A 16,414-nucleotide genomic window follows, 5' to 3' on the forward strand; every position below is an offset into this window, starting at 1 on the left:
GGACTCACCGCTCTCTGACAGTTGGGGTCGATGGAGCCCATGTCGCCGCGGCCGACCCTCATCAGGCAGTGCAGCGTGCGGCCCTTGCGGTGAAGCCCGGAGCAGTGGCCCTCGATCTCGCTGCGACAGTGCAGCACGATCTCAGGACTCAGAGAGAAATCCTCCATCAGCATCCGCCTGTAGTCCATCATCTCGCCCTGACACTCGCCGCTCACCACCCGGCCTGAAGACACACAGATTGTCACGATTTATTAAAAATTTTAGACGTTTTTTAATTGAGTTATTAGATAAAGCTGAACAGGAAGTTCTGATGAAGCACTGAATTTAGTTTTAATTGGGACTTCACAGTGTTTATATACATAATAGCAAATTAAAAACTTCTCTATTAAAGCTCTATACAGTATAAAGGTAGATGTTTGTGTTAAAGCTCCTTCAAAATAAAGGTAGATGTTTGTGTTAAAGCTCCATACAGTATACAGGGATGCAAACGGGTCAGGACCAAAAAAGAGAGGAATTGTCTGGCGGGGGGGGGGGGGCTCACCATTAACAATATCACAGAAAAGTCAATTTCCAGTAGTTCAACCCCAACCAAGTATTGAGTGCATATAGATGGACATAGTTTTCAGAAGGCCAACATTTCTAGATTAAAAATGCTTTAAAAAAAAATAAAAACCATTGCAATATTTCAATTTTGGAGATACTGATTTTTAGGTCTTCACTGAATGTTAGTCATAATTATTACTATTAAAATAAACTGAATAAATAAAGACATGGGATTTAACATCCCATTCAGTGTGTAATGGACATATAGGCCTATATAATGTGTTAGTTTCACTTTAATTGAACACATTCTACATCGCGGAGGCGACGTCTCTCCTTCACCGTAGAAACGGGGCAGAGCTCCGTGGGAGACACCTGCCTGACACAGCAACGGACATGCACGGGGGGGAAAACGGCAGCGCCGTCGCACCGAATGCACGCGGATACGCGCCGCTTTGGGTAACGAGCGCGCAAGTCGCGTCTACATTGGAGGTGAATAGGTCGGCTGTTACCAGTGTAATCAGAGACCATGAATGAGTTGTCGCACACACTGAGGTGAGCAGCAGAGCGGCCGCACCGTGACCGCGGTCTGCTCCAGCTGCCTGGTGTCCCCATTGCGCACCACGCGTCTTTTCAGTCACTTGTCCAAGTTCTCCTTTACTGTTTTTTTTTCTCGAGACAACACTCATTCTCTCTCTCTCTTCTACCGGCGGTGTCAGCTGATGTGCACATCTGCAGCAACCCAAACAAATGCACATGTTACTGTTGACTGGCTCTATTCCAGCCACGTGATTGGTTCGGCGCGGTGGAAATCTCATTATCATTGGTTATTTGTATTGTCTGCCAAAACATGGATGAATGAAACCTGTCGACCACGTCTCATATTTCTATCGAGGAAAAGTTATTTCACAATTTATAGACACAACACCGACAAGCACTGAGAGCCGCATGTTGCAGTGACGTTATATAGGCTATTAAAAAAAATAATCCGCAAATAATAAACCGACGAAAAGGTGCAACTTGCCACTTAACTTCTTGTCGATGTATTATTTGCGGGGGCTTTCGGGGGATCTGGGACTGATTCACTGTGGACCACCACCAGTCTGATCAGGTCCATCACAGCACAGCAGCTGCAGCTCTGCCCCGCTGTCACATGACGCATAACAGCGCAATCTGTTTACATTAAACCGACATCAGGAGAATAATGAGAATTATGATTAAATAACCTAATATATAGGCTATTTGTTTCGAATTTTTTGGGGCGCATTCTTGGTAAAAAAAAAAAAAAAAAAAAAAATCCTCTAAAAAAAAGACAGTTGGGATGCATAATGTGTCTCATAACAGTATACTGTGCGTCACGTTATCGTCCCCCCCCCCCCTCTGTACTGAGCTGGCCGGTACTGGGTATAGCGTCCTGCTGATCACCGCGCTGAGGCACCGGCCGGTCTGAGCTGCGTTCATGTGCCGACTTTAAAACTCTCCAGTCAGTGACCTGGTGGCGGCTGTTTTGGTCGTCAGCATTTCATCCACGCAGCGACCGTCCACGGCTTAGTGGTGTTTTATTCTAGGGGTCGGTGGTGGCTGTGAGACAGCAGCGGCTCCACGGTGAGAGGGGGGGGGGGGGCAGCTTCTGCTCACCTGACTCTGTGCAGCTTCTTCATTAAATCCAAACAAACAGTCCGACACAGCGACGCGCTGCTCAGTCTCTGTAGCTCATCAGCCCGGAACTCGCCGTCATGGATCAGAAGCGACGGCGGCGTTTGGCCTCAGTGTCCCGGACTTGCAGAGCAGCTACAGCAGCGTTGTGACCTCAACCATGGTTGGTGAGAGCAGAAATGTTGTTGTAGGCCTGTGCATATTCTCATTTGTCCAGGTCATAGTATTTCAAAGGAGGTTAAATCGAAAGCAACTGGACTTATACTGAGTCTCCACACCAGTTAGTTGGACCAGTCCCAGCCTGGTCAGATGCTACATGAACTGATGAAGCCTCATGGATGAAGGTGAAACGTCTTCCTAGACAAATAACTAAGTCCAGTTGAACCTCTTTTGAAAAAAAAAAAAAAGTTGTTGGCGGGCTCGTGAATTTTTTTTTGACACGAGTCAAAACGAGCGATAAATCGCGTATCTCGCGTATCTCGCGTTTGGTTGCGCGTAAAAGCTCGCGCGAAAAAAAAGCGTTCCTCGTGTTTGTGTGGGAAGCCCCTGTGGGTCTTCCCACAGGGGCTGGGATGTGTGGGAAGCCCCTGTGGGTCTTCCCACCAAACACGATGAAATAGACGAAGACGCGAAGGTCCCGTCGCACAAAAAGAATCGCGTGTATTGCGTCGCAAAAAAAAAAAGTCGCGTATACCGCGTCTCGCGCCTAATCGCGTCTTTGCGTCACGGCCTTTTACACCGCGGACGTAACGAATAAACGGTGACGTGTGAAAGAACAACATAGAACAGGACCAGACGTGCGTTGTTTCCTCTTTTCACCGACAGCTCCACTCTCCCTTACTTACACTACCTACTGTTATTGTTGAGGCAGAGAATTGTGGGATTTGTAGTTTTTGACCAATCGCAGGTTGTGCTCTTTCTTTTTTGTGATTTTCCCGGTTCACACATGTCTTTTTTTTTTTTAGGGGCAAATGCGAGTGAAATGCTCGCCCATGGTGGGCATAAGAAAATTTAAGACCTGTCTAAAATTATTTAAGACTTGAACACAATAATTCAACAAATTTAAGACATTTTAAGGCCTAAAAGTGTGTAATGGACATACGTATAGCCTATATAATGTGTTAGTTTCACTTTAATTGAACACATTCTACATCGCGGAGGCGACGTCTCTCCTTCACCTCTGAAACGGGGCAGAGCTCCGTGGGAGACACCTGTCTGACACAGTAATGTACGTACCGACTGCACGCGGATACGCGCCGCTTTGGGTAACGAGCGTGCGCGTCAACATTGGAGGTCGGCAGTTATCAGTATGATCAGAAACCATGAATGAGTTCGCCTCAGTTTCACGTGATTGTCACTGTCAGCCTGTTAGAAAAACATTTTACTGACCCCAGCTGAGACGCTGAGACCCCCCCCCTCAAAACAAAAACTCTTCGGATCTGAATGATTCACACAAGTCACCTAATTGGTCATGAAAAAAGCGAGTTGCGCTTTTCGGCGCGCTGTTTGCATCCCTGAGTATAAAGGTAGATGTTTGTGTTAAAGCTCCATACAGTATAAAGGTAGATGTTTGTGTTAAAGCTCCATACAGTATAAAGGTAGATGTCCATGTGTAGTGTGATTATAAAGCAGCTCTAGGTTCTATATTAATATTGTGAAAGTATCAAAGCCTCAGTCCACAGAGAAATGTACACAGCCTGTATTCAGAAACTGAGCCTTAAAACCAGCCGTCAGGACTTCCTGTCACTTTGTGATGTCACAACTAAGCCCCGCCCCCTCACCACCTGGACCCACCATCCAACAACTTGCAGGATTTGGTTTCTCTGAGTGTTTTATTCTGAAATTAGCTCTGTTTTTTATTGGATCACTCAGAAAACAGTCAGCCAATCAGAATAACTCAGAGCCTCCTCCTCTCTTCTGATTGGCTGACACCGACCTCTTGTTACTAGAGCTGCAGAGAGAAGCTGAGAGAGGAGATGGTTCTTCATATAAAAACACAGTGGTGTGAACTCTGTGTCCTTTAATGAGTTGAGATTTTTAATTTTCTCTTCTGATGTAAATGTCAGACAGGAACATGGCCGCTCGCCGCTCTGTCCTCATTTCTCCTTCTCACTTTGAAGTGACAAACAGGAAGCAGCTTAATCGTGTGTTTGACACGTCCATGAAATCAGTGGAGTGAGAGCAGAGCGGTGACTGACAGGTAATCTGGTTTAACAGCTGCTCACCTCGGTGCACGGCCGACTCCAGACACAGCAGCAGGTAGGACAGACGCGCCTCTCGGGCTCGCGGCATGTTGGTGTCCACGCTGCAGCGGTACTTCCTCAGGTCCGACTTGCAGGCTTTGGCCAGAGAGTAGCTCACCTTGTAGTCCTGAGCGATCAGCTTCTGCCTGGTGGTCAGAGCCTCGCGGCACTGAGGGCAAAGCACAGAGGACGAAACTGTCAGATCAAAGTTTTCACTCCATCAACTCTAAAAACAGAGACTTAACGGTTCAGTTTTCAATGTGACAAATGAACCTTCAGCATCAAGTCATCAGTGTTTAATCAGAGTCTTTATGTCTAACAGGGATCTGCATTTTCTTTTCCTACAGCCTACAGTTTGGCTGTCGGAGAACATTACTGTCTAATACTTTCACATTTATAAACATAAATAAATAAAAAGCTGATCAAATACATACACTATTATCCCCTCAATCATCAGCCTAAATCATAAATACAGAGTTTAAATAAATATATTTTGTTAGAATAAATAAGAAAGAAAGAAGGCATCAGTTTGGTGCATGTGTAACGCCAACTGAGTTGAACTATTTAAGCCGAAATTAACATGACGAGGTGTGGGACTGGTGAAATGTTACTTGAATAATGACGTCATCAACAAGTAATCGAGTACTCAGACTGATCTCTAATGTCCAACTCACTTGTTAGATCTGTAGAGTTGGTCAAGCAGCTTAATTGCTGTTATGGAGGAAACGCTCAGTGTATTGGAAGTGCTCCTCCTCTTCACTGCTTCACAAGCTGCAGCTCAGTTAATGAGTCACATTTAAAACCGACAAACCAGATGTAAACATACTTATTTTTTATTCACTAGGTTGACTCTGTCCTTGTTTTGTCTGTACAACATTTTGAAAAATAAAATATTAAAAAATAAAACAGTGAAACTCTGTAAAAGATGGACTTGTTTTTGGTTTAGTGGGCTCCTGTTATCTCTCTCTTCAAATAAGAACAGATCAAATGAGTCCATTATAAGATACAATAATAATAGTTTGTTTCACAAGAGGTTGTCTGTTTATTTAAAGCTAATTAATGTATTTAACCTTCACTTTATTGGATTTCCACCATGAAATGGATCGGGAAAAATGTTTTTCCAAGACACAAATCGTTTCTTTGTTGTTTAGTTTTTTATGTGCATGTTTTTAATGAATGAATGTTTAGTCCAACCAAAGACTATTTATGTATCAAAGCTTTTCACAGAGAGAGATGCTCTGATAAATTTCCCACCCATCGCTAAATCCACTTTATAAAAAGGTGATTAGTCAGTAAGCAGCTCTCACCCTCTCAGTCATCGCCTCCTCAAACTTGTGATTGAAGAGACATTTATAAACTCGTCCTTCACCGGCCAGCGTCTGGAAAAACAAAAACACACCTCTGTTACCAACATTTCACTTTTGAATCGTGCATCATGTTCAAGTCTCGACATCGTTAAAATAATAATAAATAAAAACCAGATGCTCACATTTTCACAGAAGCGCTCGCGGTCCTCCCGGCAGGCGAAGTACAGGTAGCGGTCCAGGTGGAAGTCGTCCGACGACAGCTCGGCGACCCTCATGATGGACTTCTTACACTCGTCTTTGATGGTGTGAGCCCCCAGCTGCTCCTCGGCCTCCCGCACCAAACCTTTCTCCAGACAGGCGATGACCTCGCCCTGGGAGTGGACGTCCTGGACGGAGCCACAGACGAAGAGAAGAGAGAAAAGAAGAGTTAATCTCTGTATCTATATACTGTATAGCACCTTTAAAAACAAGGACTTAGAGTGGTCGAGTGCTTTTCCCTCAGGGCTCTGAGCCTGTTTTGTATTTGAATACTTTTGATTTTGCCTTTATATTCAACATAAAACATGTTTAACATGCCCATGCCTGGTATTCTTCTTTTTTTCAGCACAACTTTTCACCGATCAGATTAAAACACACCCTATCATATCAAACCATCATATCCCCATTTTTACGTGTTCTATAAAAGTTGAATAAAAACTGGGCGAAAGTGTCAAAACGCACTTTTGACTTCCTGTCTCACTACACTGTCCTATCAAATAAAAGGCAAAATGCCCAAAAAATATCTTTAAAAAAATAGGACCAAAGACCAAAGAAAAAGCAATCGAAGAAGACAGAAATAATGAAATACAGAATGAGATTTTTTTTTAAATAATTACAACAAATAAAATGCAGAAAATGGTAAAAGCAGAAAGAAACAGATGAGAGCAGTTGAATAAAACCAATAGAAACAGATAATAATATTAGTAAAGCGACAGAAACAGTAAGGAGTAAAATAAAGATAATACAGATAAATGAATCCATAAAAACAATACGAAGAAATATAACACGATGGGGAACTGAAGCAGGTAGAATAACAGGAGCTATGATAAAGAATAAAAAAGCAACATTATTCAAAGCCTGTCTGTAAAAGTGAAGATATAAGATGTGACCTGTTTATTGAATGAATCCTGTTCGTTTTCAAATTGTTTCATAAGATTGAGACAGTTCTTCATCATCATCTTCATCATCATCATCATCATCAGCAGCAGCAGCAGACGACACCTTGCATCACCGTCTCTCTGTCTCAGAAACTCTTCACCTCACTTTTTATTTATTTATTTATTTATTTTGTTCATCGAGTCCAAACACTGACGCAATTTATCGGGTAAAATTACATCATCATCATCATCATCTGATGGTTCCTGGAGGTTGAGGGATCCGTCAGGTTCAAACAGCTCGACAACCTGTCAGGTCGTGACTGAAGACAAGTTTTCTCTTTGTTCTGTCAAGACACTTCCTGTCCTCAGACGGTTTGAAGTTTATATGAATAAACATAAAAATGTTGAAAAACTAATTAGTCCGAGCCAATAGAAATCAGATAATTAATCAGCTGTTTAAAGGGAACTCATTGAAATACTGGGAAATTCAAAATGTCACCATTATTGGAGGCATTTAGAAGAGGGTTTTTTTTTACTTTTTAATTTGTTTTCTATTTAAATTGAACATACAATTAGTATTTGCAGACAGAAAGGGAAAAAATATCATGAGAATTCAAAACTCGGGCAATGCAATTTATACTTTTTATAAAAAAAAAAAAAACTAACAAAAAAATCGAAACGAAAATGAAGTTTCTGTATTTGGTTCTTCACCATTATAATGTTTACAAAAGGTGTATGAATAAAAACCATTTAAAAAAAGACACAAATAAAGATAAATTAATCTGTAAATGCATAAAAATATGTTGTATGTTTATCTAAATTTAACGTACTCATCTTAAACTTAAATTAAACTTATTTTATTTGTCAAATAAAACATAGTGACATGTGGTTAGCTCAGTTGTCCAATAAAGGGTTAATTATCTTTTTTCAAATTCAAGGTTTCAGCTTCGTCACATAAAGAGCTGCTGCTGCTGCTGCTGCTGCTGCTGCTGCTGCTGCTGCGTTTAGTTGTTTAGTTCACATTATAACGTCCAGATTAATTGATTTTCTGCTGCAGAACTAAACACAAACACAACGACAGCGTATTAACGTCTCTAATGGTGCGTTCACTGTCGCTCAGTCAAACGTGTCTCAGAGTTAAACAGATATAAAGTCAACGCTCTGATCTCCTCCACAGGAACGAGACGCTGAGACCGATTCTGATAATGAACCCGGCTCTGCTCCTCCTCCTCCTCCTCTTCCTCCTCCTCCTCTTCTTCCTTTCCCTCATTTTCTTCCTCCTCCTCCTCTATCTTCCTCTTCCTCATTCTCGGTCCTTTTCCTCCTCCTCCTCCATCTCTTCTTTCTCTACCTCCTCCTCTTCTTCTTCCTATTCCTCCCTCCTCTCCCTCTACCACCTCCTCCTCTTCCTCCTCATCATCTTCTTCTTCCTCCTCCTCCCCTCTCTCTCCTTCCTGTTCCTTTACCCCTTCCTCCTTTTCCTTTCCCCCTTCTCTTCTTCTTCTTCTTGTTCCTTCCCCTCTTCCTCTACCTCCTCTCTTTTTTCCTCATATTCTTCTCCCTCCTCCTCCCCCCTCTTCCTCTAACTCTTCTTCCTCCCCCTGACAAATAAATAACTTTCTCTCAGCTCTAATTGTGCCGCCCTGATACATCCCATAATAGCTGCGTGTCTAAGGGGCTTACGAGGTTCAGTTTGGCTCAAACACGTGTTCAGGATGAAGATGGATTCGTTCCGCCGTCAAAACGTCTGAGTCGACAGACGAGAGTCAGACGATGAAACATCAGCAGGAGAAGAAGAGGAGGAAGACATGTACGTCCTCTGATTTTATTATTAATATGTATATCTTTATTAATAATAATAATAATAATAATAATAATAATAATAATAATACGTATAATTATAATAATAGGCTTAGAAAAAACTGAGATCATCATCAGATGCATGGTGGGACCCATTAATGAACTATGTGAATATCTTATGGACTAATACCTCAATATTTAGATTTAACCACAATGTGATTTTTTTATTGACTCTTATTAAGCCTCATTTTTGATTTTAGTCCTTTTTATTATTTTTTTTTGTGATCGTCTTTGTTGTTTTCATACATTGTTGATTTGTTTGTGCATAAATATATTCCTTATGTTCTTGAACGTATCTGTACTTTGACATAATGACATGATTCTGTTCATTTTTTGTCTGGTAATAAACATTGTATTGAAATAAACATTTTAATAAAAACATAAATTAATGAATTCATGAATAAATATTGAAAAACTATGTGAAAGGGCTTTTTAAAACTAACTTTCCTTTTCCCAGTTACCTCATCGATTATATCCCTCGTTCAGCTCTGTGACACTCTTGGCCAATTGGATGTAACGAGCTCTCTGATTGGTCGGAGCAGTAACCAATCATATAATATCCAAGTTTTACCCACTTTTATTTTGTCAATTAACATATAAAAATGAAGGAAACTCTTCATGACTCCTCTACAAACTCACCCACAGTATCGGCATCCTGTCACTGAGCAATAATCAATCAATCAATCAATCAATCACTAACACATCAGCGGTGCTCACCCTCTCCCCGGTGCTGATGCTGCCGCAGCGCAGCGTGTTGATGTCTTCGCGACACTTGTCCATGAAGCCGCAGATGAGCCGGTAGTCGCTGAAGACGATGGAGGTCATCTTGGTGATGTACTGGTTGCACTGGTAGTCGCTGATGTTGCTACGGTGATCGACCAGGCAGGAGACCAGGTAACCTTTGCCCAGCTCCTCCGACGCACACTCTTTAATCTGAGGGACGGAGGAGAGACGGAGGAGAGACGGAGGAGAGACGCGGTCAAAAACATCAGCGTTCTATAACCTTTACAGGTGAACTTCATTTAACCTTCTCTAAACTTTTGAAGCAAAGGTCCAGTTGTTCAATGTTTCAGTCCTTATTGAATAACATGCTGTTCTCTGACAACCACAAACATCACAAGCATCGTCTGGTTTAGTGACAGTTTGTATTCAGTCCTCTTCTCTCTCCCTCTCCTTTCCACCATGTTCACATGTTCACATCATGAGACCACGACAACACTTTGATCAAATTGATTAAGTTATTGAGACATTGAGATGTTTGTTGTGCTATAGCCACCACTGTTGTTAGCTTTTGTTTGAGATAAAGAAATGACCATTGCATCCTTCTACTTATTAAACGTCTTTCATGATAGAATATCACTGTATCATATCCCTAACTTTTTGTGAGTAGTGTATCTGTGTTGCTTGTTTGTTTCTAGCAAGATTTACTTTCTACAGCCGCTCTGAAAGAAAGAACATTATGTGCAAAAAAACTCAGAAATTCAGAAAACAACTTTGTGTTTCTATCTGGGGCCTTTAGTCGTTCTTCTTCTTGACTTTAGAAGTTGTGCAGACAGCTTCCTGTTAGTGGATTTGATAATAAGATAAGTTTGTTTGGTTTATTATAAGGAACTTGAGCTGGTGTCAGGTGCAGACACAAAGGTACAAACAGCAGTAAAAAGGTAGCGATAAAATAAAACATTTAAATAATATAAGATAAAATAAAACAGAATAAATACAAATATAGTGCAAAAAATTCACATAAAATATATACAATTTAGGATTTATGGTATATAAAATGAATAAAATAGAATAAAATAAAGATAGATGTGTACAGAATAAAGAAAATGTTGTAGTTGTGCAAAGATGGACTGATGGCTCATATAGTTGCAGCTCATGGCTTTGAATTTGTAGCATGTTTGTATCCTTGTGCGTTTCGTTCAGCTGTGGTGGTTTGACCTCTCTGGGCCACCGTAGATCTCTGCTCAATCTTGTTTTCCAAATCAAGGAAAAGGACTGAAAAGAAAAAAACTAAAAGCTCCGCCCCCAAAACAAAACGACCAACCAACCAACCACCACCACCACCGACCTCTGAGATGGTCGTCTTGCAGACCTCCACGGCCACGGACTCGAACTTGGGATCAGTGGTCAGGTTGAGCTTGTAGTTCCACAGCAGCTGGAGGAGAGAGACAGAGAGAGAGAGAGACATGAAACATCTGGAAGACACAGATTCACTGACAGCTGAAGCTCCCAGTGTCTCTGCTCTGGGCTTTAGTTTCATTTATTCACTTATTTACACATTTTATCGTCTCTAATCCGTCCCCCTGTGTGATGTCATCGTCCTGTTTGCTGCTACGTTTCATTTTTCATGATAAACTCTGAACTTTAGGTCACGTCTCTTCTCTGAGACTCGACTTTATAAATAAAAGTCTGTTATTATTATTATTGTCATTATTCTAACTGATAGTTTCCTGTGTTGGAGCTTCACCCCAGAGACCGAACATGGACATTCAGCTTCTCGACAACGACAGTAACGTTCATGTTTAATACTGTACAGGCTTGCCAGAAGAGTTAATTATCTTTCTTCATATTCAAGGTTGCAGCTTCGTCACATAAAGAGCTGCTTCTGCTGCTGCTGCGTTTAGTTCACATTATTTACTTTCATCTGTTCTCTTTTGCTTCTTTTTCTCTTCTCATTAACGAGTAGAGACCTTTTCATACATTTATTTGTTACTTCCCCGGTATGAAAGGGCCTTTAATTATGCATTTTCTATATATCTATTATTTATCTGTTATTTTGTCATGTTCATTTATTCACTATATTTCACAGTTGAATTAACTTATTTGTGATTGACTCTTGCGTGTTGCCAGGGTAACAGAAAGGTAACAAACCTACTGCTATGACTATAGGGATTATGGCAATGGGCCAATTTGCCAAAATGTTGAACTATCCCTTTAATGTTTCATGTTTCAATCTTAGGATTTATTCATCCTGAGGAAATGAACAGATCTTCAGGTTGAATTGATTTTGTTTTTGGATCCACTCTGACCTGTTTCAACTCGAGTGTTTAATCCTCAGTGAATCTGCGCTCGCCTGTGGAAACTCCTGACGGACTGGACGGACTAGATACTATTCACTGATGCATGCTGGGAAACTGGGCACTGGGAAAGTTGTGACGTGGCGCCAGAAATGGAAAAGATAAAAAGAAGAAAAATAAAATACTTACATGGTTGCATTCAGTGGCGATTTCTGTTTCCTGAAAGACACAAAGAGAGAGAGAGGAGGGTTAGAGATAACATCACAGCTTCAGCTTCCCACAATGCTTTGCTGCAAGCTCGTATGTAGCGTGACGGTGCGTTCAGGTGCTCGTGGTCATTTCCACCGAGTTCTGAGTTATTCCTCACAGTGCAGCGCTGACCTGAGGTGACCGACTGCAGACGGACCGGCTCCAGAGAAACACCCAAATCACTGCTGTGTGTGTGTGTGTGTGTGTGTGTGTGTGTGTGTGTGTGTGTGTGTGTGTGTGTGTGTGTGTGTGTGTGTGTGTGTGTGTGTCTGTTTGAAATAACAGCTCTGCAGATGGCCCAGGAGCTCCTGACCGTTCACCACATGGCCGCCGCAGCAGGAGTCAGGAATAGGCTCCATGTGTGTGTGTGTGTGTGTGTGTGTGTGTGTGTGTGTGTGTGTGTGTGTGTGTGTGTGTGTGTGTGTGTGTGTGTGTGTGTGTGTGTGTCCTATCTACAGTGTATTTTACACACCGGTGTCACAATGCAGCTCACACAGGACAGTGAAGGCAGCACGGTGAGCGAGCGGCTCGGTCGGGACAGATGTTAGAAAACAGCAGCAGCTCTAATTCAGAAACAAACACAAGTGACCCGGACCGACCCCAAACACAACGACACACACACACACACCCCAACAACCTGTGTGTGTGTGTGTGTGTGTGTGTGTGTGTGTGTGTGTGTGTGTGTGTGTGTGTGAGACTTTAAACCAGTTTGTTCCTGATTTTTCTGCTTCTTCAGCTCCAGTTTGGTTTAAAGAACTCGACTGTGACGTGAGTTTGTCCGACAGACGCAGCTGCTGCCTGAACCTGATGATACACACTGTCACACACTCTGACGTCGTCACCTCCACACACACAAACACACACACACACAGACAGACAGACACACAAGAAAAAACAAGAAAAAAAATCCTCATCGTGGTTTTGCCACAAAATAAAAAATAAAGACGGTTTAATTTGGTACAAATATTGATGTTATCAGCTACTTTCTGAGAAAAGATGGAGCCCTGACAACCCCGGCTCCCTCGTTCTTTTTTGTTTTTAGTGCTACACAGTATATATACACACAGTATATATTTTTTTATTTACTTGTACTTCCCTCTGTTCTCTTTTGCCATTTTTTCTTCTCATTAATAAATCAATAAAATAAAAACAAAATAAAAACAGATTTCAACAGGTTTGTTTACGGCCCAGTTTCTCAACCAGACCCCTAGTGGTACTAGCTGGAATTGCACGGGACACTAAAAACGATAATATAATTTCACTGAGTGACCTTTACAGAGATTTATCATTTTACAAGAAGCTAAACTAATTAGCATTTTTCCTCAATCCCATAATGTTTTAATGGGAAGTTGGTAACTCCGTAAACTAAACTACACCAGTCTGGTGTCTCCTCCTCTGTGTCTCTAACCCTCCTCATCTCATGAAGTTCGATTTCACATCTGCAAGCACCGATTCTGATTCCGATTCCGATTTAGAGGCCAGGCCTAAAAAGAAAAGATTGAGTTTCTGTCTTTACATCTTCAATTAGTCTCAGGATATTCTGAGACGACGGGAACTTATTAACTATAAAACTAAGTTAATTAAAAAAAGTCTCTGAGGCCGTTGGTCACGGAGGATAATGTGGGAACCGTCTTTGGTCTCTCACTACATCTAATTTCACGGACACACACATACATCCTATAATTTTAACTGACATTTAAGTACTTCTACTGATTGTTATTGACTTTATTCAGAGTTTCCTGCAAAGCTGCGCTGGAATATTTTAAGATAATCGAAGTTATTGATTGTTTAACAGTAAAATATTGAGCCTCTAATACAGATTTGTCATGTAATTGTAAAACCAAACGTGTGTTTATGTAAATATTCCACGTTAGCAGAGACAGTCAGGGGTTAAAACCTCGATAGAGAAAAACTGTTAGACTTTTAACCCAGACTAGCTTTTTAATTATATTTTAGCTCATACGTATTTATATTTACATCTCATATGTATTTTTTAGATTATTGAATGTCTTTATCTTAATTTATATTGTAGATAAGTCTGTAGTTCTTTAGATAGATCTGTTTGTTTTTTTAATTTTCTGTTGTTACAATGAATGAATCAATGAATTATTGAGTGCACAGCTGCTGTAACAACTGTAATTTCCTGTAAAGGGTTAATAAGTATCTATCTATCCATCAGACGGCCCCTCATGGCCCACAGGCGACAATAAACATCCCATAAAACACATCAGTAAACTGTAACGTCCACTACACTAACTGTCTGCATGATGTGAGGCGTTCAGGGGCCGTCCGTACATCACAGTCTCTGCCAGTTAGAAAAGCTTTTCTAACACGTGAAACAGACAAAGCAGGTTTTATATTAAAGGGATAGTTCATCCAAAATTGACATTTCTGGGAGAAGTTTCAGAGTCCTCCGTGTCTTCTCTGAGTTACAGGGGGTCTCGGCGTAGCAGTGCATGTCCATATAACGGTTGCAAATGGATACCAACTGTCTTTGTAACAAAAAGACACACCAAAAAACATCCAAATACCTCTGCATTTCGGAGCTTCAATACAAGACGGACATTACATACGAGCAGCATGGAGGTATTTGGATGTTTTTTGGTGTGTCTTTTTGTTACGAAGACAGTTGGTATCCAGTGGATACGGATCCACTCTGAAACTCCTCCCAGCCCTTAGTCGACATGAGGGGGAGTAGATCATGAGTGAAATTTCAATTTTGGGTGAACTGTCCCTTTAAATTGTGTGTGTTAGTGTTTGTTTCCATAGTTACGGCCTCGATGTCGTCAAATATAACAGATTAGACTCTTTTGGCCCTGGTTCTCTGGTGTTTCTGGACCCCCCCCCCCCCCCCCCCCCCCAGGGGGAAACTCCACCTCTGATCACAGTGACTCATGTGGGAGTTCATCCGGCTCGTTCCAGAAACTTCTCCTCTATTCCACATCGCAAATAAGATCCAACGATGATGAAACGACAAATTATCTCAGTCTCTGTGTGTGTGTGTGTGTGTGTGTGTGTGTGTGTGTGTGTGTGTGTGTGTGTGTGTGTGTGTGTGTGTGTGTGTGTGTGTGTGTGTGTGTGTGTGTGTGTGTGTGTGTGTGTGTGCGCGCGTCGACACACCCATGTATGTAAATACTGGAGCAGCTCCGGCTGCTTTTGTTCCGGCTGCTCAGTGAATTGTGACAATTTACACTTTAACCAGCGCGATGATGCGTTCAATGACACATGATGAAGAAAGAGAAGAAAAAACTGAGAGAAGAGGAGAAAGGAGGAGAAGGAGGAGAGGAGACATGTTCAACTCCTCCTGAGGCAGGAAGCACAGGAACAGAAGGAGAATAAAGAAAAAAAGAGGAAGAGGTGGAAGAAGGAGGAGGAAAAGGAGGAAGAGAAAGAAAGAAGAAGTAGCAGGAGAGGAAAGAAAAAAAGAGGAAGAGGAGGAAGAAGGTGGACAAGGAGGAGGAAAAGGAAGAAGAGAAAGAAAGAAGAAGTAGCAGGAGAGGAAAGAAAAAAGAGGAAGAGGAGGAGGAGGAAGAAGGAGAAAGAAGGAGAGAAAGAAATAATAAGAAGCAGGAGGAGGAAAAGAAAAAAGAGGAAGAGGAGGAAGGAGGTGGAGGAAACGGAGAAAGAGAAAGAAAGAAGAAGTAGCAGAAGACAGAAAAAAGAGGAAGAGGAGGTAGAAGGAGAGAAAGAAGAAGAAGAAGAAGGACTAGGTGGAGGAAAAGAAAGAAAAAATAGGACGAGGAAGAAGGGGGAGGAGGAGGAGAAAGAAAAGAAGTAGCAGAAGAAAGAAAAAAGAAGAAGAGGAGGAAGAAGACGAAGAGAAAGAAGAAGCAGAAGGAGGAGGACTAGGTGGAGGAAAAGAAGAAAGAAAAAAGAGGAAGAGGAGGAAAGGGAGGAAGAGAAAGAAAGAAGAAGTAGCAGAAGAAAGAAAAAAGAGGAAGAAGGAGAGAAAGAAGAAGGAGGACTAGGTGGAGGAAAAGAAAGAAAAAAGAGGACGAGGAAGAAGGGAGGAGGAGGAGAAAGAAAAGAAGTAGCAGAAGAAAGAAAAAAAAGAAGAAGGAGGAGGAAATGGAGGAAGAGAAAGAACAGAAGTAGCAGGAAAAGGAGGACTGTGATGATGTCATTAAAAGGGGACCAGCCAGTCAAACCTAAAACGGAGGAAAACGAGGACGTTTCTGATTGTTTCATCCAGCTGTTTTTACACAGATGAGTTGAAACTATTTGATTATTTAAAAACACCTGCAGTCAGTCGGCTCAAGTTACTGCCATCAGGTGACGTGATGTTGTAATAATTGAGACATAAACGAGTCGACCTTCACAGAACTGAGACTGAAACTGAAGCGACAACAGATCGATCAGTAAAAACCTCAGCAGAGGAACTTCCTGCAGCCTGAAGCCGTTAAAGT

The 16,414-nt window shown here is 41.6% G+C and overlaps 1 protein-coding gene across 1 annotated transcript in view; it reads right to left on the bottom strand.

Annotated features, from left to right (window-relative positions):
• Window positions 1–16,414, bottom strand: part of LOC310987548 (Golgi apparatus protein 1-like) — a 56,676-nt gene that overhangs the window by 25,545 nt on the left and 14,717 nt on the right. The window contains exons 2-8 of the mRNA XM_083973860.1: window positions 11,949–11,978; window positions 10,811–10,897; window positions 9,460–9,675; window positions 5,929–6,132; window positions 5,747–5,818; window positions 4,422–4,608; window positions 9–223 (exon numbers count right to left, since the gene is read on the bottom strand). Of these exons, the coding sequence (XP_083829986.1) occupies window positions 9–223; window positions 4,422–4,608; window positions 5,747–5,818; window positions 5,929–6,132; window positions 9,460–9,675; window positions 10,811–10,897; window positions 11,949–11,978 (1,011 nt within the window). The remainder of the gene's footprint in view (window positions 1–8; window positions 224–4,421; window positions 4,609–5,746; window positions 5,819–5,928; window positions 6,133–9,459; window positions 9,676–10,810; window positions 10,898–11,948; window positions 11,979–16,414) is intronic.

Source organism: Trachurus trachurus (genome assembly GCF_905171665.1).
Source record: "Trachurus trachurus genome assembly, chromosome: 6".
NCBI lineage: Eukaryota > Metazoa > Chordata > Actinopteri > Carangiformes > Carangidae > Trachurus > Trachurus trachurus.